The sequence below is a fragment of the Neofelis nebulosa genome, chromosome 2 (assembly GCF_028018385.1).
Source record: "Neofelis nebulosa isolate mNeoNeb1 chromosome 2, mNeoNeb1.pri, whole genome shotgun sequence".
NCBI classification, from domain to species: domain Eukaryota; kingdom Metazoa; phylum Chordata; class Mammalia; order Carnivora; family Felidae; genus Neofelis; species Neofelis nebulosa.
Genome location: NC_080783.1, coordinates 6,997,358 through 7,023,211, shown reverse-complemented (window position 1 = coordinate 7,023,211; position 25,854 = coordinate 6,997,358). Strand labels below are relative to the sequence as shown.

At 51.6% G+C, this 25,854-nt stretch overlaps 1 protein-coding gene across 3 annotated transcripts in view; it reads left to right on the top strand.

The window, feature by feature from the left end:
• The first annotated feature begins 4,067 nt into the window (after positions 1-4,067).
• Positions 4,068-25,854, top strand: part of INPP5D (inositol polyphosphate-5-phosphatase D) — a 122,574-nt gene continuing 100,787 nt past the window's right edge. The window contains exons 1-2 of one of the 3 annotated variants that reach the window (XM_058700922.1): positions 4,068-4,375; positions 21,507-21,570. In XM_058700922.1, the coding sequence (XP_058556905.1) occupies positions 4,242-4,375; positions 21,507-21,570 (198 nt within the window). In that variant the 5' untranslated portion in view covers positions 4,068-4,241. The remainder of the gene's footprint in view (positions 4,376-21,506; positions 21,571-25,854) is intronic. The other 2 variants (XM_058700907.1, XM_058700913.1) reach the window with 2 other exon arrangements.

Genomic DNA, 25,854 nt, shown 5'->3' with positions numbered 1-25,854 from the left:
AGGACTCTGTCGTCCAGCCACCGGTCAGGGGGGCCCCCTACGGGAGCCGTCTCATCGGAGAGCACCTGCCTCACACCAGACCTTTCAGTGACTTCACAGACACTCCGTAGCAGCGGGATCTTGGGGCAGAGCTGGGGCTCAGACCCGGCCTTGCTCCTGGGTGTGTGCCTCGGGGTCTGATTTCCAGCCCTGAAATAGAACTACTTGATGGGGCGCCTGGGTGGCGCAGTCGGTTAAGCTTCCGACTTCAGCCAGGTCACGATCTCGCGGTCCGTGAGTTCGAGCCCCGCGTCAGGCTCTGGGCTGATGGCTCGGAGCCTGGAGCCTGTTTCGATTCTGTGTCTCCCTCTCTCTCTGCCCCTCCCCCGTTCATGCTCTGTCTCTCTCTGTCCCAAAAATAAATAAAAAACGTTGAAAAAAAAATTTATAAAAAAAATTAAAAAAAAATATATTTGAAATAGAACTACTTGAGACTGGAGGGAAAATAGTGTGGGCGCGCCGTGAACGGAGACCCTGCCTTCCCACCCTTCGGGGTGCTCCGGACTCCGGGAGAAGCCCCGCCCAGCACTCAGAGGACTGCTGAGCAGAATTTATGTCTGCAGGGGCCTGGGGGGAGGATCTGGAAAAGCCACCCGAAGATGCCATAGCGGACGCGGAGCCGGGAGTCTGTGAGAAGGCAGGCAGTTGGAGCCAGGCACCCTGATAGCGCTGGAGAACCCGCAGAGGTGAAGCTGGGAGACAGAGGGCCCAAGAAGGAGGCACCCTTCCTTCCCTGCAGAGGGTCGGGGGGATGATCCTTGCTATGTTTGGAGGTGTCTCAGCCCTCAGAAGATCTCTGCTGGGTCGTCGTCTTTCACTCTAGTGGAGAGTGAGCCCTTCCCCATCTCAATAATAAGTGTCCTTGACCTTTGATTTGGGAGGGGTCAATGGGGACAGGGTATATTCTCAGGGCAGAAGAGGGTGTCACTCTTTCCTGATGGGGGCGCTGACCCACTTGCCCTGGGCCCCCTGGCACTGGGAGCAACACTGCTTGACCACAGGAGGCTCAGGCCTCCTTGTCCTATCCCAGTTTTCTGGGAATGGCTACCCCATCTCCTTCTTCAGCCCAAGATGCCTTTTTCTCAGGTCTGGGGGGGTGAGGGAAGTTCACTCCTGATGACACCAGCCCGCGGGCAGCTTTCAAACAGTTCCTTCTGTATTGGTCAGGGTTTTCCAGAGAAACACCACCAACAGGATGTGTGTGTGTATGTACATATATATGAGAGAGCTTTATTTTTAAGGAATTGTCTCATGTGATTACAGAAACTGACAAGTCCAGAATCTGCAGGGTGGGCTGGCAGGCTGGGGGGGGTGGGCGGGGGTAGACTGCAATTCAAGCTTAAGGCAATCTGCTGACAGAATTCCCTCTTCTTATGGGAGCCTTGGTCTTTTTCTATAAAGGCCTTCAACTGATTGCATGAGGCCCACCCACCATATGGAGAGTAATCTGCTTTACTCAGAGTTTACGGATTTAAATACTAACCTTGGGGTGCCTGGCTGGCTCAGTTGGCAGAGCATGCAACTCTTGATCTTGGGGTTGTGGGTTTGAGCCCCACGTTAGGTGCAGAGGCTACTTAAAAAATAGAATCTAAAAAATGTTTAAATAAAATAAATACTAATCTCATCTAAAAGTATCTTCACAGAGACATCTAGAATAATGGCCCAGCCAAGTTGCAGAAAATTGACTATCACGGCTCCCTCTGTTTTTGGTGACTCAGTGAGTCAACACTTCCTTCACTCCTTCATTCCTTTGCCCTCCAGTAGGAATCAGTGGGTGACTGTCTGCGCAGGCTGGTGGGCCGTGGGGAGCCCTGAGGTACAGCAAAGGGCTTCCGTGAACCCAAGACACTAAAAAACAGGATCTGAACAGGAAGCAAGAGCCTGGACGTCACAAAAGACTCTTCAGTGCACTGACTGGACACTGAACATATAGATAATTACCTCCTCTCTATCCATTATACTAAATCTTCAATGATAAGTCACTGTACCTCACGTGGGTGCATGAATTTTATAATACACATTTTTAGTACATTGTTTATATAGACAGGGGCCCCGCAAAAAATATTCACCCAGGCCCCACCCACCCGCCGAAAGGGCAGCCCTGGTCTAAGTGTCGTGGTTTTCCGAACAGGGCAGCAGAAGGGCAGGGGGACCAGGAAGCTGACCGTGTCAGATGGCTCAGGCAGCTGGGTTGGATGGAAGTAGAAATGGGATGGGCCTTCAAAATTAGGGAAATGCGTGTGTCATGTATGTGTCCTGTGTGTCCAAGGAAAATCACAGGGGTAAAGGGCAAAGGTGGTCCCACTGGCCCCCCGACTCTGCTGAAAGGCAGGACTCGGTAGGGACAGAGGCCTGAGAGAGGGAGTGTGGGAAGCTGGAGAAAGTGGCAGGAAGGCAGTGATAAGTGCAAGAGTCTTGGACGTGGTGGAGGGTCTGGTCAAGGTACTAAGGGGTCAGGATTGCAGATGGATCCTTCTGATGGGCCCTAAAGAGACCAAGGGGCCTTGAGGCTGAGACCAAGGAGGAGGTTATTGGAGGGAGAGCAGGGAGGCAAGAAGGGTGCTAAATGGTGGTGATGGGAGCGTAGAGCTGGCTTCCAGAAGGCTGGAGTGTGGAGGCCAGCTCTTGTCCCCACGCCTAGCTCAGGGCCTGCCCAGAGGACCCTTGCTTTCTATGTCCTGAGAGTTTGGGAGTTGAGTTGTTAGTCCAGTGGGAGGAGCCGGGCAGGGTCCGAGGTCAGGGGAGAGGAAGCTCAGAGTGGCTTAGGGAGGTGGGAGTGAGGACTGGGGAGTTCACTGAGCTGGAGTTTCCAGAAGGAACGTCACCTGGAGCCCAGAGGCCACACTCTGGCCTCAGAATCAGGACATGCTTGTTCAGAATCACCTGCCGTGTGGAGGTCCATGCAGGTGGAGGTTCTAAGGGCTCATCAGCACAGGCGAGCTCTGTTAGGGGTTATTTCCTCAAGATAGAAAAGAGGAAACCTCAGCTGAGAGAAAGACGTCTGATCAGCTCCTGAAGCTCCGATGTAGAGCTGGGGGGGCTCAGACGGAGGCTCACTGAGCTCGGGCCTCTGGAGGGGGTCTCTTGTCATGTCTTGGGGGGTGGGGCGAGGCCTGGGTGTGGGATGGGTCAGCAGCACCCCTTGACCCTGCTGGGCCTGACCCAAGGACGGAGTGCACCCCACGAGCGGACGTCTGCTTTGGTGCCCTCAGAATCTGCTGGTCCGGGATGGCGGCCCCATGGGGGCAGCTCTCCTTTGGGCCACCGGCAAGTGCAACCACGGCAGCCTGGAGGCGCTCCACTGGCCACCCCGACTCTCCTGGGATAAAGGGCACCGGAAGCCATGGTCTTCATCCTTGGCCAGGTGGTCAGCCTGTGGGGAAGTGTCATTTCCGAGCGTCCTGGAAAGACCCAGAGGGGAAAACCCAGCCCGCATTCTCTCTGTGCAGGGTCAACGTCCCCAAGCCCTCCACCCCCTTCGTGCGTGGCTAAGCTGGACCGCCACGGAGAACAGGGTTCCTTCACACCCACCGGCGCTTGGGGACGAGTGTAAACGTGTCACAGAGCTGTCACCTGGGCCCTTGGAGCCCTCCGGTGGTGTCCCTCAAGGTCCTTCCAGCACCCAAGGCTGTGTGGTGTCCTGACTCTCTCACATTGGGAGGGGGCTCCACTGCGCCCCTCTCCCTCAATCTCGCCTGGCCCTGGGGGGCAGGCGGTGGTCCCAGCTGAGTAGCCCCTGGAGTAGGGTAAAGCCGAAGGCGAGGGATCCGGCCAGGGCGTGGCCATCCCACGTGAGCATCCAGACAGGCCTCCAGTGGCCACTGTCCTGGCCCGTCCACCTGCCAGGCCGCGCTTCTCCGGCAGCCGGCCGTGAGCCTCCTGACCCCGACGACGACCCAGCTGCCGCCCCGGGGAGGCCTTGGGGGGGCAGCGGGAGGGGCGGCCGGCGGGTGGGCGGGGTGGGAAGGTGGAGCGCGGCCTCCCCCGGCCGGTCTCCGCAATGAGGAAGTTCTCTGCCGCTGCTGGCTTCCTTTCCCTCGCTGAGCTCCTGAAACAGGAAGTCGGGCAGGGAGCTGGTGGCAGCAGCGGGGCAACCGAGAGGGGACCGACGGCGGCTCGCGGTGCGGGGGCCTCAGCTCCCCTCGGTGGCGTGTGGGTCCCGGGGTGGCCGCCCGCCCGGCCCGGGGAGGCCCGTGGCCGCCATGGTCCCCTGCTGGAACCATGGCAACATCACCCGCTCCAAGGCCGAGGAGCTGCTGTCCAGGACGGGCAAGGACGGGAGCTTCCTCGTGCGTGCCAGCGAGTCCATCTCCAAGGCCTACGCGCTCTGCGTGCTGTAAGTGCGCCGGGCCCGCGGGAGGAGGCGCGGCCCGCCGGGGGACAGGGTGGCTTCGGGTCACGGGATGCGTGGGCCGGACTTGTGTGCTGCCCGGATTTGTTGATGGGTCCTGCTGAGGCCCCTGTGGGCCTGCGTGGCCTTGGAGCTCAGGTTTTTCAACGCCGGACCCCCCAGAGCCACTCTGGGCCTGGTCACACACGAGCGGCAGGGCCAGGGGCTGGGACGAGGGTCTCCAGGCTCTGGGAGGCAGGCGGGAGCTCGGGGCTCCAAGGTGGTGCCCTTGTTAGACAGCGGCTGGCTCAGCTCAGGTGTGGGTCACAGGTGCCCAGCCCGGAGACCCTGGTGCAGACCTCTGGGGAGCAGGCGTGGCGAGCGGGGACCCTTCTGGCGCCTAGGCTTTGGGTCCCCGGAGGACGCCGTTGTTCGGGAGCCAGAATGTGGGGTGGGTTCGCTCAAGAAGGACCTTTCAGTTCACCTAGAAGTTGCATTCGGGGCCCTGAGAGCAGAGGAAGTCACCATCACTGACGGGGAGAGCCTCTTCCCTCCTCACCCCGGCACCGGGCTGTGTCCCCCACCCATTTCGGCCACCCTCATCTACCCGCTTCACCTCACTCCCGGCTCCGGGAGATCGCCCAACGCTCCGGTTCTGTTAACAATGGAGGAACCAGCCACTTGCTGGAGGTTCCTTTTTAAAACACCCTTCTTGACCCATGTCGGAAGAAGGCCCTCAGCCCTGCAACCCTGGCATCTAAGCACCCCTGCATGGCCTAGGGCAGCACCAGGGCACAGCAGGGGACGGGCTGTCCCCCTGCACCTCTCAGGTAGCATCCCCGGGCTTGCAGGAAGTTCCCTGTGACCAGGCAGCAGGGAGGCAGGTCACTGAACACAGACCCGTTTTGAGCATTAAGCGTACGTACTTGTCGGGGCGTTATCTCATTTCGTTCCCACGGCAACCTGAACCGCAGGTGCTGGTGTCACCCCCCTCCTTTGCAGTTGAGGAAACTGAGGCTCGGATAGGTTAAGCGACGGACGACGGTCGAAGCCAGGGCCATCTGACCCCAGAGGCTGCACCCAGGCCACCCCACTCCTCACCCTGTCAAGCTGTGAGCCTAGGTTCCGGGTGATACAGCAGGAGAAGCCAAGGTGTCTACGAGGACCAGCTGGGAGTATTAGAAAATGCTCCTAAACAGGCCTGAGTGTTGATGGCACCAGAGGCCCACCTCCCAAGGCCAGCTTCCCATGCCCCCCAGTCTCACACTCAGAGGAGGGGACCCAGGACCTCCCCACAGGCAGTGCCCCCGTGGGGACCCACCAACAGGGCCTGGGAAATAGCGGGGAGACTCCAAATTGACTCCGCTGGGCCCTCATGGACCGGTCTCCTGCCCCAGTGGGCGGCCGGTTCTGTTGGGTGTTCGCTGTGTGCTGAGCCCCCGCTGAGACCTTCCAGGGCTAACCGGTGCAGCAGCCCTCTGGTCAAGGGGCTCTGATTGTGCCCCGGCTGCAATGCAATCTCTGACTCCAAATGGGCAGCATGATGGAGGCCAGAGCCGGGGCTGAGTGGAGGCCTTGGGAGGCCTTGGGTCTCGTCCGATGACCCCTGAGTTTGCAAGTGAGCGGAAGGAGCTTTGAGAGGGTGAGGCCTATGTCTCCACTGCCCTTACTAGCTGGTGGCAGGCTGGGATCCAGGCCTGGTTTCCCATAGTCCTTCCTCCACTCCTCCTCCTGTCCCCTCTTCTGCATGGAGTGACTCTCAGAGCTGCAGAGAGTTCGGGGTCTGCATCTTAGGGAGGGCGCCCATGGTGCCCAGCTGTCCACCGTCCTCTTCACCGAGGCCTGGACTTGTCATCAAGTTCCTGTCCTCGAAACCCTTTCAGGTCTAGACCCCAGGGCTTGGATTCTTCCCTGGGAACCCTGCCCTTCGGCCAGGCCCGGGGCTCCCCGAGCCCCTCTGCTTTTCAAGGGAAGCCATCCTGCCCGCAGGGTCAGGAGCCACTCCAGGCTGTGGGATGCCAGGGACCACCAAACTTTCCCCAAACCTGTGAGACACAATCCTGCTGCCACCTTTCATTTTGCCAATGGAGGAGATTTAAAAATGAAAAACTGACTAAATGGGTGACAACTAACTGGACCTTCCAAAGGCTCATTTCATGGAAGAAAGCATCCTTTAACACCGAAAAGCAGGAAGAGTGTAGTCTTTAAAACAAAACAAAACAGGGGTGCCTGGGTGGCTCAGTTGGTTAAGCTTAGTCTGACTCTTGATTTCGGCTCAGGTCGTGATCTCATGGTTCATGGGTTTGAGCCCTGCATCGGGCTCTCTGTGCTGGTAGCACAAAGCCTGCTTGGGATTCTCTGTCTCCCTCTCTGTCTGCCTCTCCCCTGCTCATGTTCTCTCTCTCTCTCTCTCTCTCTCTCTCTCTCTCTCTCTCAAAAATAAATAAATGTTAAAAACAAAACAAAAAACCAACCAAACAAAAAACAAAGCAAACACCAGTCCTTTAAATCGAATAGATTTAACCTCTTGGGAAACAAAGCCCACCATCCTTAGTTTTCTCTGTTCCCCGTGGCCCGGTGCAAACCTTGCCCCACGCCGTCCTGTCCACGGCCTGCGGGGTGAAAAGCAACTGGGCAAAATGTCCTCGGTTTCACAAGCGACAGGCTTCGCCCCTCTGCTGTCTCTCTGGAAGTCAGCTGGGAGTACGGGGACCCAGCTGGTGGAGGTGTGGGGTCAGGGCTCTCAAAGTGAGCCAGGACTGCAGGAGGAGACCACCAAGACTCCCCTCCTGCTCTAGAAATATCCACAGAAAGAGACCTCATGGCCCTGCGTGCGCAGGCCTCATTCTGCCTGTGCCCACTGCCTGGAGCCTGTCCCCAGTCCCCTCTGCTGAGTGAGGGGACAGCAGGGGGCCTCCAGCAGCCGGTTTAGGCAGCTGTGTTCGGAGCACCAGGAACTGAGTACAACCTCCCCAGTGGCCTTGGTGCTCAGGAAAGAGAACAGGATTTGACTATTTAAATGAAACGAAGAGGGGGGTGAGGAAGGCACCAAAAGACAAGGCTGCAATTCAGTGCCACCCACGTGATGAGAGCACACGTTCACCCCAGGCCTCGCAAACCCGCATTTCCTCCAGAGAGGTCAGCCCTACCGCCCACCTGCCACTGGGCAGGAAAGCTCAGGCCTCTCGTCAGCGCTCAGAGAACCCCGCTTTAGGGAGGCCTGGAGGCCCATCTTGGGCCCTGAGAGCCGGAGGGGGAAGGCCCCAGGCAGCTCTGCCGTCTTGGGGCAAGGGGGCTTGGAAACACGAGCGACAGTGTGCTCTTCTAGATGGGGCCTCTGTCGTGCTCACCTGACCGCACTCAGTCCCACCGCAGGGGAAGCTGGAGGGGGCCTCCGGCCCAGCTGGGATGGGCATACTAAGAGGCCATCTAGCTTGTGCCCTCCTCTCCGGCCAGGACAGCATAGGTGCTTTATGCTACAGAAAAGAGATACATACCTTTGGGGATGGGGGTCCCCCCGATGTAAGAGCCAGGAGTCAGCAGGGCCAGCCTCCCCTGGCTCAGGCCACATAGGCAGAACCAGAACAATGGCCCAGTGTGGTTGGGAACACAGTCTGCCCAGTGGGGTGGCGTTCCCACTGTGGCACACTAGAGTTGGCTTCCCTCCTGGAGGAGGGGCAGACGTGCGCTGCCTCAGTCCAGCCAGCTGGGGGGCGGGGGGGGGGGCGGGTGGGGAAGTAATCTCGGGTTCCTCAACACACAGCCTTCCCCGAGACGCCCGGGTCCACCCACGGCCTCCTTCCCGGGGACGGCGGCCAGGCAGCCTGGATTGTGGCCTCGTCAGCACAGCCCCAAAGATGAAGAAGCACAGGCAGGACATTCAGTCACCAAAAGCTCCCTCAGAGAAGGCCGCCTTCTCGTTAGGAAGTGTGACAGGCCAGTTGGGGTAGAGCAGGCCCTAAGCCTTGCTCCCCTCACAAAAGGTGGTTGCTAACCTGTTCTGCCTAAAAATAACCGCGAGAGATTCACGAAGGCTAACTGTGTGCCAGGCTTTGTTCCAGGCTCTTTATGTGTATTAACTCACCGTCGCCAGTGACCTTCGGAGGAAGTCCTGTTATTATCCCCACCTTAGGGATGAGGAAACTGAGGCCCAGAGAGGTTAGGTAGCATGCCACATTTACAGGACCGATAAATGGCAGGGTCAGGACTTGAACTCAGGCCGTTCTCAGGAAGGAGAAACAGAGGGGAGCCAGCAAGCCTGGGGGTGTGTGGGATCGGGTAGGCCCGGAAAGGGGGGACACAGAGAAGGGACTTGGGAGGGCAGAAATGTCCAGGAGAGGCATAAAGCCATTTCCGGTGGTGTGAACGCATGGATACAACCCCCTTTCCTCCAATTCCCTTCCAAAGTTTCAGTCAAGTTTGCACTGCTCACTGGTTATTTTTGTGCAATGCAAAGAAATACACTGGTTTTCGTAGCTGGGGTTGACAGAAAGTGGGGACCAATACTGGTCCAAACGGTAGCCTCTAGCCAGGCTGGAGGACCACGGGCTCTTGAAACCCAGTTTACGTCAGAGTTGGTCCAAGTGTTCTTTTTTCTTCTGAGTTTTCTTTCTGTGCGCAAGACGGGAGAGAGTGGAGCGCCCATGAAGGCCTGTGCGTTAATGGCTCACTGGTGTCTTCTGTGCACGGTGAGGGACTCACAACGACCTGGTGAAGCTGACAGTCTCCAGGCTTTCTGCGCCCGTGCCCAGCACACCAGGGCAGCTCTTCCAGAACCAGCGTAGGCTCTGGCTTTGGTGTGTTTTGCAAGTTGGCCTGCTTGGCGGGTTAACTTCACCTGGACACAGACACTGGTGCCTCCCCGTCGAAGGGTCCGCTCTCCTGGAGCGTGAACCCAAACATGGTGGTGAAATGGCTGCGGTGCTCCTGGCCAGGCATTCCTCGTTGCCCCGGAGATGGGGTCACAGGGGGTCTGCCCTTCCCGCCTCTATCCATGCCGTGCGACACAGTGCTTAGCAGACAGCCCTCCGGGATTGGCTGTGTTCGATGTGAGTTCTAGTGTTTGCGAGATGCTAACCTGCCTGTGCCCACCCAGCGTCCTCGCTGGTGAGGTGCCCACTCCTGGGGTTAATTTGTTTTTATTGAGGTATAATTCACATCCCACAAAATCCCCCTTTGCACAGTGTACAATTCAGTGGTGTTTAGGACATCCTTAGCGTTGTGCAGGTATCACCACTGTCTAACTCCATCATCCCAAAAAGAAACCCTGTACCCACTGGCACTCACTCGGGATTTCCCCACCCTCCAACCCTTGGCAACCACTAATAGACTTTCTGACACTTGCCTGGTCTGGATATTTTATGTGAATGGAATCATACAATATGCGGCCTTTGTGTCTGGCTTTTTCCACCCAGCATAATGCTTTTGGAGTTCAGCCCTGTTGTAGGATGATTACGGTTAAATAATAGTCTGTTGTGTGGCTAGGCCACATTTTAATCATCCATTTATCAGTTGGTGGACGTTGGGGTCGTTTTGGCTATTATGAGAAATGCTGCTGTGAACATTTATGTACAAGGTTTTTGTGGTTTGGTTTTGTTTTTAAAGTTTATTTATTGGGGTGCCTGGGCGGCTCAGTCAATTAAGCGTCTGACTTCGGCTCAGGTCATGGTCCCACGGTTGGTGGGTTTGAGCCCCGTGTCGGGCTCTGTGCTGACAGCTCGGAGCCTGGAGCCTGCTTCTGATTCTGTGCGTCCCTCGCTCTCTGCCCCTCCCCTTCTCGTGCTCATAAATAAATAAACATTTAAAAAATTTTTTAAGTTTATGTATTTATTTTGAGAGAGACAGAGACAGCACAAGTGAGGGAGGGGCAGAAGGGGGGGTGGAGAGAGAGAATCACAAGCAGGCTCCACAATGTCAGTGCAGAGCCTGACGTGGGGCTCGAATGCACAAACCGCGCCCATGATCGTGACCTGAGCTGAAACCAAGAGTCAGGCACTTACCTGGGTGAGCCACCCAGGTTCCCCCCTGTGCAAGGTTTTGTGTGAACACGTGTTTTCAATGGTCTTGGGTGGGATTGCTGGGTCAAATAGTAATGGTAGCTTTCTGTGGAACGGTCGCACTGTTTTCCACAGGAACTGCACCGTTTTATGTTCCCATCAGCCATGACTGTTCCACATTTTCACCAACCCCCGTTATTATCTTTTTGGTGATAATGATTCTGGTGGCTGTGAAGTGGCATCTTATTGCGACCTGGGGCTGCGTCTCCCTAAATGATTAACGACGTCGAGCTTCTTTTCGTGTTTATTGGCCATTTGTCTATCTTTTTTTTTTTTTTTTAATGTTTTTATTTCTTTTTTAGATAGAGACAAGAGCACAAACGGAGGAGGGGCAGAGAGAGAGGGAGACACAGAATCCGAAGCAGGCTCCAGGGTCCGAGCCATCAGCACAGAGCCCGACATGGGGCTTGAACTCACAGACTGTGAGATCATGACCTGAGCCAAAGTCGGACGCCCGACCGACTGAGCCACCCAGGCGCCCCGGCCATTTGTCTATTTTATTTGGAGAAATGTCTCTTCAGATCCTTTGCCCATTTTAAAAGTCGGCCTATTTGTCTTTCTGTTGTTGTCATTGGATTACTGAGAGAGGGTAAAAATGGGAGAATGTGGGCAAAATGTGTGACCCAAGGCCAGGCACACACGGTCAACACCCACTAAACCCTGGCCGTTATTTTTTACAACTCATAAAGTGAGTAGTGACATTTCAGATGCAGAGGAGTATAGGGCCCCTCGGTGGAGAAAGTTCCACAGCAGAAGGAAAGAGAGCACCGGCAGAGTGACACTTCTAGAACTTCCTGGAGCCCTGTAGGAGCCTCCGGGAGACAGCGAGCTGTCATGTGGGGCCTCCTCAGAGGAAGTGCTCAAAAAGATAAGGCAGGAAGAGCACTTGAATGGCGCATGAGTGTCCAGTGGCCGCTGGGGCCAGGGTTGAGCTCCCGGAAGCCTGACAGAGAGAAGGGTCTGGGGCATGGATGCCAGGAAGAAGCACCAGGCAGATTGAAGATAAAATCAAGAAGGAATGGAGGCCGTTTTAAGAGGGATTAACTAGTTCCCATTTGGGAGGGAGCTACTGAGGGGACAAAAGTCCTAAGGCTCTGCAGAGGGAGCCAGCCCAGCATGTGGACGGGGTGGGGATCGGTGCAGGTGGCCGAAGCAGGCCCTGCCAGAGCAGAGTGGGTAGAATAAGCCTGCAGCTCTGGGGACCAGATCTTTCCTTTCTCCCGTGCTCATTTCATACCCCCGTTGTCCGTTAATTAGAAAAGCATTGTATCAGGGCGCCTGGGTGGCTCGGTCGGTTAAGCGTCCGACTTCGGCTCGGGTCATGATCTCACGGTCCGTGAGTTCGAGCCCCGCGTCGGGCTCTGTGCGGACAGCTCGGAGCCTGGAGCCTGTTTCAGATTCTGTGTCTCCCTCTCTCTCTGCCCCTCCCCTGCTCATGCTCTGTCTCTCTCTGTCTCAAAAATAAATAAATGTTAAAAAAAAAAAAAAAGAAAGAAAGAAAGAAAGAAAGAAAAGCATTGTATTAACAAGGACCCAAACAATTTGGGTTCAACTACTTTTTAAAAATCACCCCAGACAGGGCTGGTCCCCAGAGCATCAGCTGCTCCGGCCTTGCACTCATAGCCAGGACCCTGCCCTCCAGAGTCTCGAGGCTTGTTGAGGCCATCACAGACGTCAGTGACGATGCAGAAATAGATCTTCTGATAAACAGCGCAGTGTTCTTTCAAGTAACTTAAAAAAAAAATAGTGTTAAGGGGAGCCTGGGTGGCTCAGTCAGGTAAGCATCAGACTTCAGCTCAGGTCATGATCTGGCGGTTTGTGGGTTTGAGCCCCACATCGGGCTCTGCGCTGATGGTGTGGAGCCTGCTTGGGATTCTCTCTCTCTCTCTCTCTCTCTCTCTCTCTCTCTCTCAAAATAAATAAATAAACTGGAAAAAAAATCTTAAAAAAATAGTATTAAGCATAATGTGCAAAGAGGTATAAAGAAAGAAAGTAATCACCCACCTATTGACAGACAAACGTGAATACTGCTAATTTGTACGTGTACCTTCTCATTCTCTTTATTCCTCTTTCTCCAGGGATGTAGAAATCTCTGTAATATTATATCTAGCTATACGCACATAATTTTGGTCTGTGTTACATTAACATTCCTCAGTTGGTTAAAAATTTTCCTAAATATCATGTTTAGCGGGCGCCAAGATTCTAGCACAACATGTGCCACAATTGATGAAATGACTTGTGTGATATGGCATTTAAGTCGCCAGCAGTGTTTTATTGTTATAAATACGATGGTGATGGAGGTCTTTGTGCAGAATTGTGACGTTTCTGGGTATAGATTCCTAGAGGTGGAATTATTGGATCAAAGGATAGAAATACTTTTTAGATTCTTGGTACAGAAAGACCAACGGCTCTCCAGAATGTGGTTCCACTTTGTGCTCTGGTCGGCTGTACAAGAGAGTGCCTACCTCATTCCAGCGGCCGTGTGCTGAATCTTTGCTCCTAAAAAAACATTTTTAAGTTGCAAGGTGAAAGGTGGTTAATACCTGTTCATTTCTCTTTGCATTTCTTGATTGCAGTCGTGGTAAACTTGTTTGACAGGTGCATTGACCTTCATCATTCCTCTTCCGAGAATGGTCTGTCCATTCTCTCTCACATTTTGCTTTTGAAGCTGCCGTGTGGTTTTTCTGTTATCTGTTTGCATAAAGTCTTTGTATCACATTTGTTGCAAATATTTGCACTGTGGTTTCCCTTTAAACTTTGATTTTCTTGACATTCAGAGACTTTTCCCTTCTTTTTCCTTTGTGATTTTTTTCTCTCTTTCTCCTTTGCTTTTAAATGTAGAGAGTCCCTCCGCTCAAGATATTCTGGGTTTGTTTTTTTTTTTTTAGTGGGAGGCAGGAGGGTTAGGACAGGGCCTTTGGAACTTGATAGACTTGGGCTAAGGAGGACTCTGCCTGTCCAACCTCCAGCAAGTTGTCTAATTCCACGGGCCCTTGGTTTCCTTATCTGAAAACCAGGCTAAGAATACCTTTTGGGGTGCCTGGGTGGCTCAGTCGGTTAAGCGTCCCACTTCAGCTCAGGTCATGATCTCACTTGTGAGTTCGAGCCCCGCATGAGGTTCTGTGCTGACAGCTCAGAGCCTGGGGCCTGCTTCAGATTCTGTGACCCTCTCTCTCTCTCTGCCCCTCCCCTGCTCATGCTCTGTCTCTCTCTGTCTCTCAAAAATTAAACGTTAAAAAAAAATTGTTTAAAGAATACCTATGTAGTAGTGTCATTGGGTGGATTGAATTTAAGTGTACATCACGTGCAAAGTATTTGGGAAAAACAGATGGAGAGATGATAAATTTTTCATTTTTGTATGTTTATTTATTTATTTTGAGAGAGGGGGAGGGGCAGAAAGAAAGGGAAAGAGAGAATCCCAAGCAGGCTCCATGCTGTCAACACAGAGCCCAACACAGGGCTCAGTCTCACCAACTGTGAGATCATGACGAGCCAAGATCAAGCGTTGGATGCTAAACCGACTGAGCCACCCAGGTGCCCCCAGTTTTTTGTTGTTTGTTTTGTTTTGTTTTTTACATTTGACACTTTAATCTCTCTGGAATTAATTTAATGAGTAGCGTAAGCCAAGGATGTATGTGTATTTTTTTCAAGTAGCCAATCATCTTTCTCAAGAACTTTCACTGAATGATTTACTTCTTTTCCTTTTCTGATTCATCCTTCACTGTATAGTAAGTCTTATATATCTCTTTCTTGCCTGTTAACCCTGCTCTGCCTATTGTCTGTTTTCTTACATCACTATCATGCCAAATGCATCACCACAATTTTATAAACGATTTTATTTTAGGATTTTCACATCTATCGTTTTCAAGTATCCTTCCAGGCGAACCACCTAATAATTTTGTCGAGTTGGGAAAAAAGACAGTTGCACCTTCAATTAGAATTCCATGAAATCCATAATATAACTTGAGAAAAGGGACATTTTAGTATTAGTCTTAATGACAAGTATAGCTACCCCTATTTAAAATTGTGTCATTTTCTTCATACAGATCCTTCATATTTCTTGTTATGATTACTTCTGATTACTTTACAATTTTGTTAGTTTTGTACATGATAGCTTTTCCCCTGCAGTTACCCTTTTGTGGTAACTGAGAACATACAGGAAAGTTACAGTTTTCATGAATTCACCTTTTATTCTGTTACCTTACTCCTCCTTGTTTCAAATTGCTTTTCATTTGCTTCTCTTGGATTTTCTTGATGGACAATCCTGTTGTAAGTAAATTGTGATCATTTTGTGGTCTACTGTCCAAATACTTATAACTCTGATTTAGATTTCATAATTTATTACATTGGCCAGTATTTCTAAAACACTGCAGCGGAGGGTATTGGGAAGAGAACATATCAACCTCAGGAAGTTCTGTGAGAATCAAACGTGACAGTTCCTGGAAAGAATTTGGTACAATACCTGCATGGAGTTAGCACTTGATAAAAGTTAGTTGTTGCTCGTTGTCACGTTAAACAAGGACCCACCTTTCCTAGTTTTGTAAATAGTTTTGAATGACTAAGTATTGAATTTTATCAAGTGCCTTTTTAGTATCTATTGAGATAGTACGTTGTTTCCCTTATTTCAGTATAATAGCTTAATTTTATAAAGTCCCTAACATTGGGGCGCCTGGGTGGCTCAGTCGGTTAAACATTTGACTTCGGCTCAGGTCATGATCTCATTCATGGTTTGTGGGTTCGAGCCCCGCGTCGGGCTCTGTGCTGACAGCTCGGAGCCTGGAGCCTGCTTCGGATTCTGTGTCTCCTTCTCTCTCTGCCCCTCCCCTGCTCACGTGCTGTCTCTCTCTCTCTCTCTCTCTCTCTCTGTCTTGCAAAAATAAATAAAATGTTAAAAAAAACCCACTTTTAATAAATAAATAAATAAATAAAGTCCCTGACATTAACCATTTTTGCATGGTTAAAATTAACTGGTTTTGATCATGACAACTTTTGATTGTATTCTGAATTATTTAGGATTTTTGTGTATATGTGCATAGGTGAGATCGATTTATGTGATTTGGGTCAGGTTGTGGCTTAAGAGTCATATAAGTTTTATAAAATATGGAGACATTTATGTGGCATCATCATTATTAAAAAAAGTTGGGCAGAGGTGCTTTTCCTCAGAGCCACTTATAGAGATCATTTTTATTTTTCATTTATTTTTTATTTTAAAAAAATTATTTATTTTTTTAAATTTTATTTCTTATTTTTTTTAATTTATATCCAAATTAGTTAGCATATAGTACAACAATGATTTCAGGAGTAGATTCCTTAGTGCCCCTCCCCCATTTAGCCCATCCCCCTTCCCACAACCCCTCCGGTAACCCTCAGTTTGTTCTCCATATTTATGAGTCTCTTCTGTTTTGTTCCCCTCCCTGTTTTTATATTGTTTTTGGTTCCCTTCCCTTATGTTCATCTGTTTTGTCTCTTAAAGTTCTCAGATGAGTGAAGTCATATGATTTTTGTCTTTCTATGACTGACTAATTTCTCTTAGCATAATAGCCTCCAGTTCCATCCATGTAGTTGCCAATGGCAAGATTTCATTCTTTTTGATTGCCGAGTAATACTCCATTGTATCTATATACCACATCTTCTTTACCCATTCATCCATCGATGGACATTTGGGCTCTTTCCATCCTTTGGCTATTGTTGATAGTGCTGCTATAAACATGGGGGTGCATGTGTCCCTTCGAAACAGCACCCCTGTATCTTGTGGATAAATGCCTAGTAGTGCAATTGCTGGACCGTAGGGTAGTTCTATTTTTAGTTTTTTGAGGAAGCTCCATCCTGTTTTCCAGAGTGGCTGCACCAGCTTGCATGCCCATAAAAAAATTTATTTTTAAGCAATCTCTACACCCAACTTGGGGCTTGAACTCATGATCCCAAGATCAAGAGTCATATGGTCTCCCAACTGAGCCAGCCAGGTGCCCCAGAGATAATTTTTAAATATTTCAGGTGCCTGGGTGGCTCAGTTGGTTAAGCATCCGACTCGATTTCGGCTCACGGGTCATGGGATCAAGCCCCGCATCAGGATCTGTGCTGATAGCATGGAGCCTGCTTTGGATTCTCTCTCCTCTCTCTGCCCCTCCCCGACTTGCGTGCGTGTACTCTCTCTCTCTCTCAAAATAAATATGTAAACATTTTTTTTAAAAAGTTTTTAAAAAAAAGCATCTGTGCTTTCAGAAACCCCTATTTATGCATGTATGAGGACAGAGATCCTTCTTGTCTCTTATCTTCCCTCCCTATCTTTTCTTTCTGTACTGAATTTCTCGAACTTTTCTTCCCCGTTAACATTCCCCAGGACACGAGCTGTTGTGGTATTTAGTGCTGACTCGTGAACTCCACGTTTTCCACTTCTGATCACTTTTCCTTTGTCTCCTGCTGCTCAGTTCTCACAACTGACTTTTCCCACACCAGCAATGCAATGGTGTGCTGAGTTCACAATCAGACTTCTCCAGAATGTCTTTTATTCTTTTCGCAGTGATTCTGTGAAACATGGAGGTAACGCCTTTGAGTCCTTAGAAAAATGATGCCCTTCTTTTGAGTGGCGATAGGTTTTCATATGTCTGGTGTTTTTTCTTTTCTGACAAAGAACTGTCAGGAAACGTCGAGTCAGATTCTTTTGGAGATCAGAGTGGGTTTTTGCCCAAATCCTCTTACTAGCAAAAAAAAAAAAAAAAAAAAAAAAAAAAAGGACCAGCAAGATTGGGGGTGGGAGCCCTGATCCGAGATCTAGCTGATGGGGGTAAGTGATGAGGGGTGTTATGGCCTCAAGGATAGGTGGGCTTCCTCCCAGGGGTCTCATATAAGGAACAATTTGCTGGACCCCCAGACTGCTGGGGCAGGGTGCTCAGCAGACCCCCAACAGCACTCTGGCTGCCTCCCCTCTGCCTCTCACCCGGCCACCTGGCCTTCCCTCACCTTCTCTCTTCTGAACTAATGGCTTCTTATAATTCATCCATTTTCTTACTCTCTTTCTCTGGGATTCTTTGAGGTTCTGGTGGTGAACGGTGAACAAACACTGTTGGTTCCTAGGGCTGACACACATTTTCCCTTGTTTCTATATGGTCCAAGTGGCTTTTTTGAACACAAGGTTTCCACCCCTTGTTCTCCCACCCCATCTTGTCTACAACACTTAAGGAAGAAAAACAAAACATGTACAAACAGCACTAGAAATTGAACTGATATGTAACAAGAGTTACAAAGGGACTTAAAAACAATTATAGGGCATGCTAAGCCAATCAGCAAAGCGAGACAGAGACACTCATGAGGTTCTTGAATTTTAGAATTTGATTTCTGCCTCTTTCTCTTTCTCTCTCTTTCTCCCCCCATGGGGCTGGCTGTGGCAAAGGATGTTTCTGGGTATGCTCATCAGTGTTTATTTGGCTAGGAATAGTCATACAGATATAGTCCTGTTTATCTGACAGAATAAAAGTGCTGTGATATTTCTTCCTACTTCTGTTTCCTTGTCCTCTTGCATTAAAAAAAAAAATTTTTTAATGTTTATTTATTTTTGAGAAAGAAAGAGACAGAGTGTGAGCAGGAGAGGGGCAGAGAGAGAGGGAGACACAGAGCCGGAAGCCGGCTCCAGGCTCTGAGCTGTCAGCACAGAGCCCAACGTGGGGCTTGAACTCACCAACCGCGAGATCATGACCTTAGCTGAGTTGGGCGTTCAACCGACTGAGCCACCCAGGTGCCCCCGCTTGTCCTCCTGCATTTACGTATAACTTCCCCAACCATATTGGGATTGATCAGGAAATGCCCTTCCCGGGAAGCATCTTCCCTCTTAGAACAGGATGGGCACCTGCTGTCACCTGGCAGCTGTTGGGAGTCATGCGGGAAATTTGCTGTAAGCCCCACGTCATCTGAGGTGGGACAGCCTCCTCCATACCCAGCCCAGCACCGTCCCAACGTGGGTCTCCAGTGGGACTGTTCCTAACACATTCACCTTGAAATGCGACGTGATCACTGGAAGGAGTAGCAGCCGAGGGCCCGTGTTCGCACCCTAAATTGTTACTGAATCACCCCAAAAGAGCTGGGAAGGGCTGGATGACGCAGCCAAGCACGTTGTCTGGATTGCGTTCCCGTGTGGTCGTTGTCAAAGCTGATAGAGTCGTGGAATCTTCACTTGAAACATTTTACATGTGAGATTGTGCATGTACATGTCGGTTCCACGTCTGTATGTGGAGATACGCTTGTATGTACACGTATATGTGTGTTGTGTGTGTGTACATGTGTGCATTTGTACAACGTTTGTGCATCTGGGACCAGAATGCGGTGTAGCTGCTGAGGAGTGAGGGAGACCAAGGAGTGCCCCCCTCCACCTGCTCGCGGAGCCCCCGGAGCCCCACGGCATGCAGTCTGGAACAACTCATCTCCTGTGGGCTGTGTGTGTGGCATGAGTGGTGGTGGTGGTGACGTTGTACATTTTCCCCACAAAGACCTGAAATGACCCGGCTCCGGGGTTGGCTTGTCTGGCCCTGTGCACTGGGGCTGCTGAGATATCAGTGTCTAAGGGGAAATGTCCTCTCTTCCTATCGGACTAGCTTCTGAATCCTGGTCTGTTTGAACAACATGGAACTGAGTCTGTCTTTCGGTGTTCCTAGAACTTCTCTGAAAAGGCCATAACGGCTTGTCTGCCACACTTGATTAACTGAAGGGCCGTTCCGGTTCCGTGCAGTTGTCTGCGCCCCTCTCCTTGGGACCCTGTTCTTTTGCTTTAGGGGCTGGTGTTTGGGGCCTGCTGAACTTCTTGCACAAACCAGCTGCCCTCAGCCAAATGAGACTCTTCTGGCCCTGGTGTCATTTGCATATCTACTGGAGGAAGTGTCGTGAGAGCCAGCAGTGAAAGATAAGGGGGTAGCAGGGCGGAGCCACTCTTGGCATTTGTTGCTGGCTCTGCACGGGGGGGGGGGGGGGGGGGGGGGGGGGGCTGAGGCTGGAGGGGATGGCGACTGGGGGCTTGGACTGGGGTCCTGGGGCCGTCCTCCGTTTCTGGGACCTGTGCGGGAGGTGACGTGGCAGTGGCCTAGAGAGTCATCCCTGACATCTCTGACATAAGCCAGGTGTGCTGTCAGCTCAGGCTCTGGAGACAGGGTGCAGGTTGCTGAGAATTCAGAGATGAGACAAGACAGGAAAAGAAACTTCCCTGTGAGAACTGAACCAGGTGGAAGTGAAATTACGCAAAACATTCTCTAAAAGTTTCCTGAAATATCCATTGGTTCAAAAGCCAAAAAAGATTGTAAAATTGACCACATACAATCGTAAAACACAGCTAAAAAAAAAAAAAAAAAAGTCCCATGAGCACTGTCAATGACAACTCCAAAATAGGGTAGCATCTATCAAAGTCTGGCAAATAAATAAACAAAAGATGGTCTTAAAAAATGTAATTCGCAGAAAATGTCAGTTTGTAAAAAGAAATTCGCAGAAAAAGAAAGACAACTATGAAACATAAGAGAACGCGTTCAACCTTCCTCATAAAGAAAGGCAGATTAAAGTAAGCGATCATTTTTCTTTCACCTCTCAGATTTGCAAAGATTGAAATGTCTGATAACAGCCAGTTGGCAGGGTGTGGGGAAACAGACATATCCGGTTAGTGGGAGAAAAAAGTGACACAGCCTCACGGGAAGGCAATCGGTTGTCCCTGTCTCAAAATCTAGAGCCCGTGTCCAGCTCTTCTCGTGCCGACCTCCCCACAACCGCTAGTAAATGTCAGCACGTGCAGGGTTTAGCGTGCTCCAGGCATGTTCAAATGCTTTTCAGGGGTGCCAGGTGGCCCAGTCGGCCAAGCATCTGACTCTTGATGTTGGCTCAGGTCATGATCTCACAGTTCGTGAGTTCAAGCCCCACGTCGTGCTCCTTGGAGTTCTCTGTCTCTCCCGGCCACGTGCATGTGCTTTCTCGCTCTCCTAAATCAATAGGTAAACATTAAAAAATGAGAAGAAATGGGGCGCCTGGGTGGCTCAGTCGGTTGAGCGTCCGACTTCGGCTCAGGTCACGATCTCGTGGTCTGTGAGTTCGAGCCCCGCGTCGGGCTCTGTGCTGACAGCTCAGAGCCTGGAGCCTGAGCTCCAGATTCTATGTCTTTCAGATTCTATGTCTCCCTCTTCCTCTGACCCTCCCCTCTTCATGCTCTCTCTCTCTGTCTCAAAAATAAATAAATGCTAAAAAAAAAATGAGAAGAAATGCTTTTCGTACGTTAACTCGCTTAATCGACACAGCAACAGGTAGGTGTTGTTCCTGTCCCCGTTGTACTGACGGGGAGGCTGAATCTGTGACTTCACCAGTGCATGTGAGATGTAGGCACAGAGATGATAAAAAGTTAAGAAGTAGCTACTCATCTCTCATCATAGGCTGGTCAAATAAATGATCACACAACCACATGGTGGAACATGAGTTGGGAAGAATTCTAAGATTTTTTTTTTTTTTGGGGGGTGAGAAAAGCAAATTTCAGAACAGCATGTATACTATGATATTATTTGCATTTAAAAAGACAGGGACATATAAGCTTGCATGTATGTTTAAAAGTTCCGGAATGGCTTACAAAAAGGAGTAGTAAATCTAAGAAGTGGGGCTCCACAGGAGCAGGAGAAGGAGACATTTATTTTTCATCCTTTACCTTTCTGCATGGTTTTAAATTTTTAAAAATCGGGGTATAATTTTAAGATCTAGTTACCCAACACGTATAAATGTTGAGCAGAGTGCCAGGCACCCAGGAGGGGCTGAGTAAGTGAAACTCCTGTAACGAAGCTGTGTCTTGATGGCGGATTCCTTTAAATCAGACCACGAAGCTGTCAAGCGCCAACGTAAATCACGCGCAAAAGACCCCACTGCCTTTCTTCCTAAAGTTCCTTGGGTGTGGAGGGGGGCGGGGAAGGGGGCTTGGTACAGGACTGCTCGATGTCAAGGCCGATCTCCACCTCCGTATGATCGGCTCCAAAGTTCAGAGACATCGTGCCCAGATTCCTCCAGCCAGGTCAGGAATTCTCCAGAGAAATGAATTCTCTTGCGTGGGTTCTGATAAAGTCTTTGGTCTATTTCAGGTATCGGAATTGTGTTTACACGTACAGGATTCTGCCCAATGAAGATGATAAATTCACTGTCCAGGTAAGCCCTTTATCAACCTAGACACTGGCCCTGCGTGGAGCCCGTGTTGGCACAAGTGGGTGACAAAGAAGAAGAAGAAGAGAAGGAAAGCCTGTGCCCCAGACAGCCTGGACATGAGGGCCCGGCTGAGCCTCTTTCTCCCCCAGAAGTCTGTGGTTGGGGGTGGCTTAGTAGCTAAACTATGACCCTGCAGAGTAACCCCGCTCCGTGACACGTGGAAGCAGGCCTGACAGACATTAACTTGTGTTCCTGAGTGCAAAGGAGAACGATGGTGAGGAAGGATGCCCAGAGGCAGAGGAAGGGGACTGTGGCTTGTCAATTCTTTCCTTCAGGGAGCTCAGCTGAGTGAAGGTCAGTGGGCCAGGGAGGAGAGGAGGGGGAACTTCCAGGAGAACGGACCGTTCTTCCTGAGGGACTAGATGATTGCCCGGCGGGTTAGCGTGAGATGGTAACTTTCACTTCGCAGACGCCCGTTCTGCCCAAGGCTGATGCTCATGGCACCTGGCTGCACCAGGTAAAGTCCAAGTGTGTAAAATTTGCCGTTAAATGTTAACAAAGAATCAGCTGCACAAGTCTTTCCAAGTCTGGAAAGACCACCCTACACATAGTTTGCATGACAAACACCACGGGCTCTGTGTGACCGCAGTGCATGACAACCAAGTGAGGTGGAGGCCAGGGGAGCTATTTTTATCTGGCTGTGTTAAGAGAGCATGGGGGTGGTCAGAACAAAGGAGGTGATGCTCTCAGTGTCCTCAGCAGGGACAGAGGAGTCATGCTCAGTTCTCGAGAGGCACCAACAAATGGGGTGCACCTGTGTGTGGAGCAGAGCGGAGGAATAGAGCAGGGCTGGGACACCGTGTCATGTAGGAGCAGCAACGGGGTCTGTGGGGTTTAGTTGAAAAGAAAGTAAAAGTGGAGGAAGAGAGGTGGGGCCCTATCGTTGATTCCAGAACGTGAAGGGAAGGATGCATTTTGTCCAGAACTAGATGCAGTTATGGAAACAGGGCTGGACTAGAGGGCAGGACAGCAGGCGAGTCCCTGGGGCACAGGTCACTGGAAATGTGTCAAGAGGGAGAAGCTGTGTGGAGTGGAGCACCTCTGGGGAGAAGCTGTGTGGAGTAGAGCGCCTCTGGGGAGAAGCTGTGTGGAGTAGAGGGCCTCTGGGGAGAAGCTGTGTGGAGTAGAGCGCCTCTGGGGAGAAGCTGTGTGGAGTAGAGGGCCTCTGGGGAGAAGCTGTGTGGAGTAGAGCGCCTCTGGGGAGAAGCTGTGTGGAGTAGAGAGCCTCTGGGGAGCCTATTTACAGGGTCAAAGGAATCACTTCAATGAGCCACTTGTCAGAGAGTGATGTCCTAAGGGCATGCTTGAACCAACCCAGGGGGTTGTGAAGCTGCCTCCTCAGGCAGCTGGGGCTGTTTGATGCAGGGGCTTCTGGGAGATACAAGTTTGGGCTCGCTCGGAATTACTCCACCCGGTAGAGGTCAGGCTGAGAGCCGCTTTTGGCTTCTTTGTCCTTTCCACATGTGCACCTACACCAGTATCTGAAGAGTATCCATCTGAAGAGTTTTGGCTAGCCTGGGGTGTCCCCCTGTCTCAGCTTGGTCACCAGGGATGAATGGTAGCACATCTAGTATAAGACTGTCCGTTCATGTCCCTGGCGGCCGCTGACCACTGGTACGGTTGTCTCTCACGTGGGCTCCTCGCCTGCAGGGTGAGGCCTCAGGGAGGCCCGTGTGGGGCGGGCAGTGGGCCTCAGCTGCCTCGACCACTTTACGTATGTCTAGGACCGTGTGAACTTTCCTGGCCGGGTTGGCATCCCTGACAGGTGGTTTGCTGAAAGGAGTCTACACTCTCTTAAGTTAAAAGTTGGTCAATGCTTTTGATCTTTTTTTCCCCTTGTGGTTTCTTCTTTTCCTTCAAAGGGCAGAAGACTTTAAATATGACTAGGCCTTAAGCTGGAAAAGACACAACTTTGTGGCTTCTTGTATATACAGCGGCACCCACGACCTGTAAACACGTATAGACTGCGTCTAGTGTGCCCCGCCCCACCCCCCTCCACTCACCTTCACACCCTTGCTGCTGGGTGGCCTGTGTGGCTGTGCGTGGCGGGGTGGCGGGGCACCGAGGGAGAAGGCCTGGACTGGGACCAGAGGGTTTGGGGCCCTGCACCCGGGTGCAGCCTGCCGCGACTCAGCCCTTCTCTGTGGGTCCGCTCTTTCTCCCACCAACAGGTGCACTTCTCAGTTCCAGTCCCCAGAGGTAATCTGGGTGGCTCAGCCACCAACAGCTTTCTCTGCACAGGCCACTCGGGGGCCACGGGCCTGTGTGTGAACGGGCTGCCCGAGCCACTACCTGCCCCACAGTCAGAGTGTGAGGACAGAGGGTTACCTGAGGCCACGCTCAGCCAGGGCGATGGGCGGGCAGGTTCCCTAGAAGAGCTGGGGCCCTGCTGGACACGTGTGCTCCCGACCCCGGCACCGGGCCTGCGACTTCTTTGGTGGCCAACAGCAGGTAACCAGGGTGCGGGGATCTGTGAGGATGGGCAGCCTGTGGAAGCTTCCACGCCTAAGAATACACCTTCCTACAGAAAGACAACACCTTACCGAAATAATGAGAGTAGCTGGCTGCTGAGGAGCTACTTAAAGCACATGCCCCATGAGGTGAAGTCAGAGACTCGACGGGGCCTCGGTCCTCGCCAACTGCCGCTTATTTTAACTCTGGTTCCTCTTTTCATGTCGAGGCAAAACCTCATACTCTTTTCTGAGCTGAGCCACAGTTTCTAAATAACTCATTCCTTACACCTGAGTCTGCTCAGTGCCACCAGAATGTGAGGCTCCTAAAATAAGAATCGGGCCTGAAAAACTTGGCCAAGTGAAGCGGCAAAGGCTTTACTGGCTTTCTCATGTTAATTGCGTCCGCTCTTCTCCTGGGGCTTCTGTCTTTTTGGCAAAACCAAAGGGCCACTCCTGGGCTGTCCGTCCGTCCGTCCGTCCGTCCGTTCTTTGTAGAGGGACCTCATGATGAGTGCATCGTGACCGGCAGGAGGAAGCAATCCTGGCCCTCTGTGACCTTGCTCTCTCTCCACCTTTCTCAGGCTTCCAGATAATCAGAGAGGGGAGGGAAGGATGTAAACTAACTTCGTTCAACGCCCCCCCCCCCACCCCTGCTGTTAAGTACGAATGTGGCTGACGCGTACAGACGGTGGAGCTCAGACCCGGGTCTCCACCCCAAAAGTGTGTCCAGACCTGGCTGGGTGTTGGCCCCCTGGGAAGGGTGGACTCTGGCAAGGGAGGATGAGGAGGCAGGGCCATGTGGCCTCTCAGAGAGAGAGGCCTCTCTTCCTTCCCACGGTTGTTGATGACACTGGTCGTCACTGGCATTTGGGCCTTGTGGCGAATCAATGAGGCACCTGGCACTGAGGCAGGAAAGCATAAAACGTGTAGAACACCCACCCGGGTGACCGGCTGACATGGGGGAGCCATCACCTCCACCACTGCTGTCTTTATTGGCTGAGAGGAAACCAACGTAAGTCAGTCCTACCTCATGCTCAGGTGAGGGAGGGAGGGAAGGAAAAATGGAGGAAATGAGATGGAAAGATGGGGGGAGAGAGGCAATGGAGAGACAGGGAAGAAGGAAAGAGAAATGAATGAGAAAAAGAGGAAGAGGAAGAAAAAAGGAAGGAAGGGGGAGGAGTAGAGGTGGGTGAGGGTGGGGGCCTGTTTTGACAGAAGACAGCGTGGAAATAGGTGTGGGGCAGAGCCAGCAGAGAAAGGGGAGGTGGGGAGAAGGGGAGGAGGTATTCTAGAAGATTCTAGGCAAGTGCCTAGGGGTGGTGGGAAGGGGGCAGATCTTGTGGTGACCAGTCTCTCTCTGCTCTGCTCCTTGGGCTGTGGATTTCTGTGTCTCGGTTACCTCAGGGGCCCGTAGAATTGTCATGGAGTTGTTCAACACCCTCTCTGCCCCCCAGGGCCTGAGAACCTTCTGGTCCTCAGGGGTGGGCAGTGCTGAGAGCCCTGTGTGAGGCCAGAGGAAGGCACACCAGCTCAGCCCCTCACGCCTGAGTTTCCCAGGCCCAGAGCTTGGGTTTCTTGTAAAGCCCAAACTCCTTTTCTGACTTGGAAAGGGAAGTGACACTCCTCTGAGGAGCATTGACTCCAGAATGAGCTGTTAGGCCTCTGTGGCTTTTAAAATGGCCCTCCTCCGTGGGAGATTACGGACAAGTTTGAAGCAGCACGAGTGGTCCTGATGGGCCAGCCTGAGCGTGAGCAAGGGGAGAGAGGAGGCTCA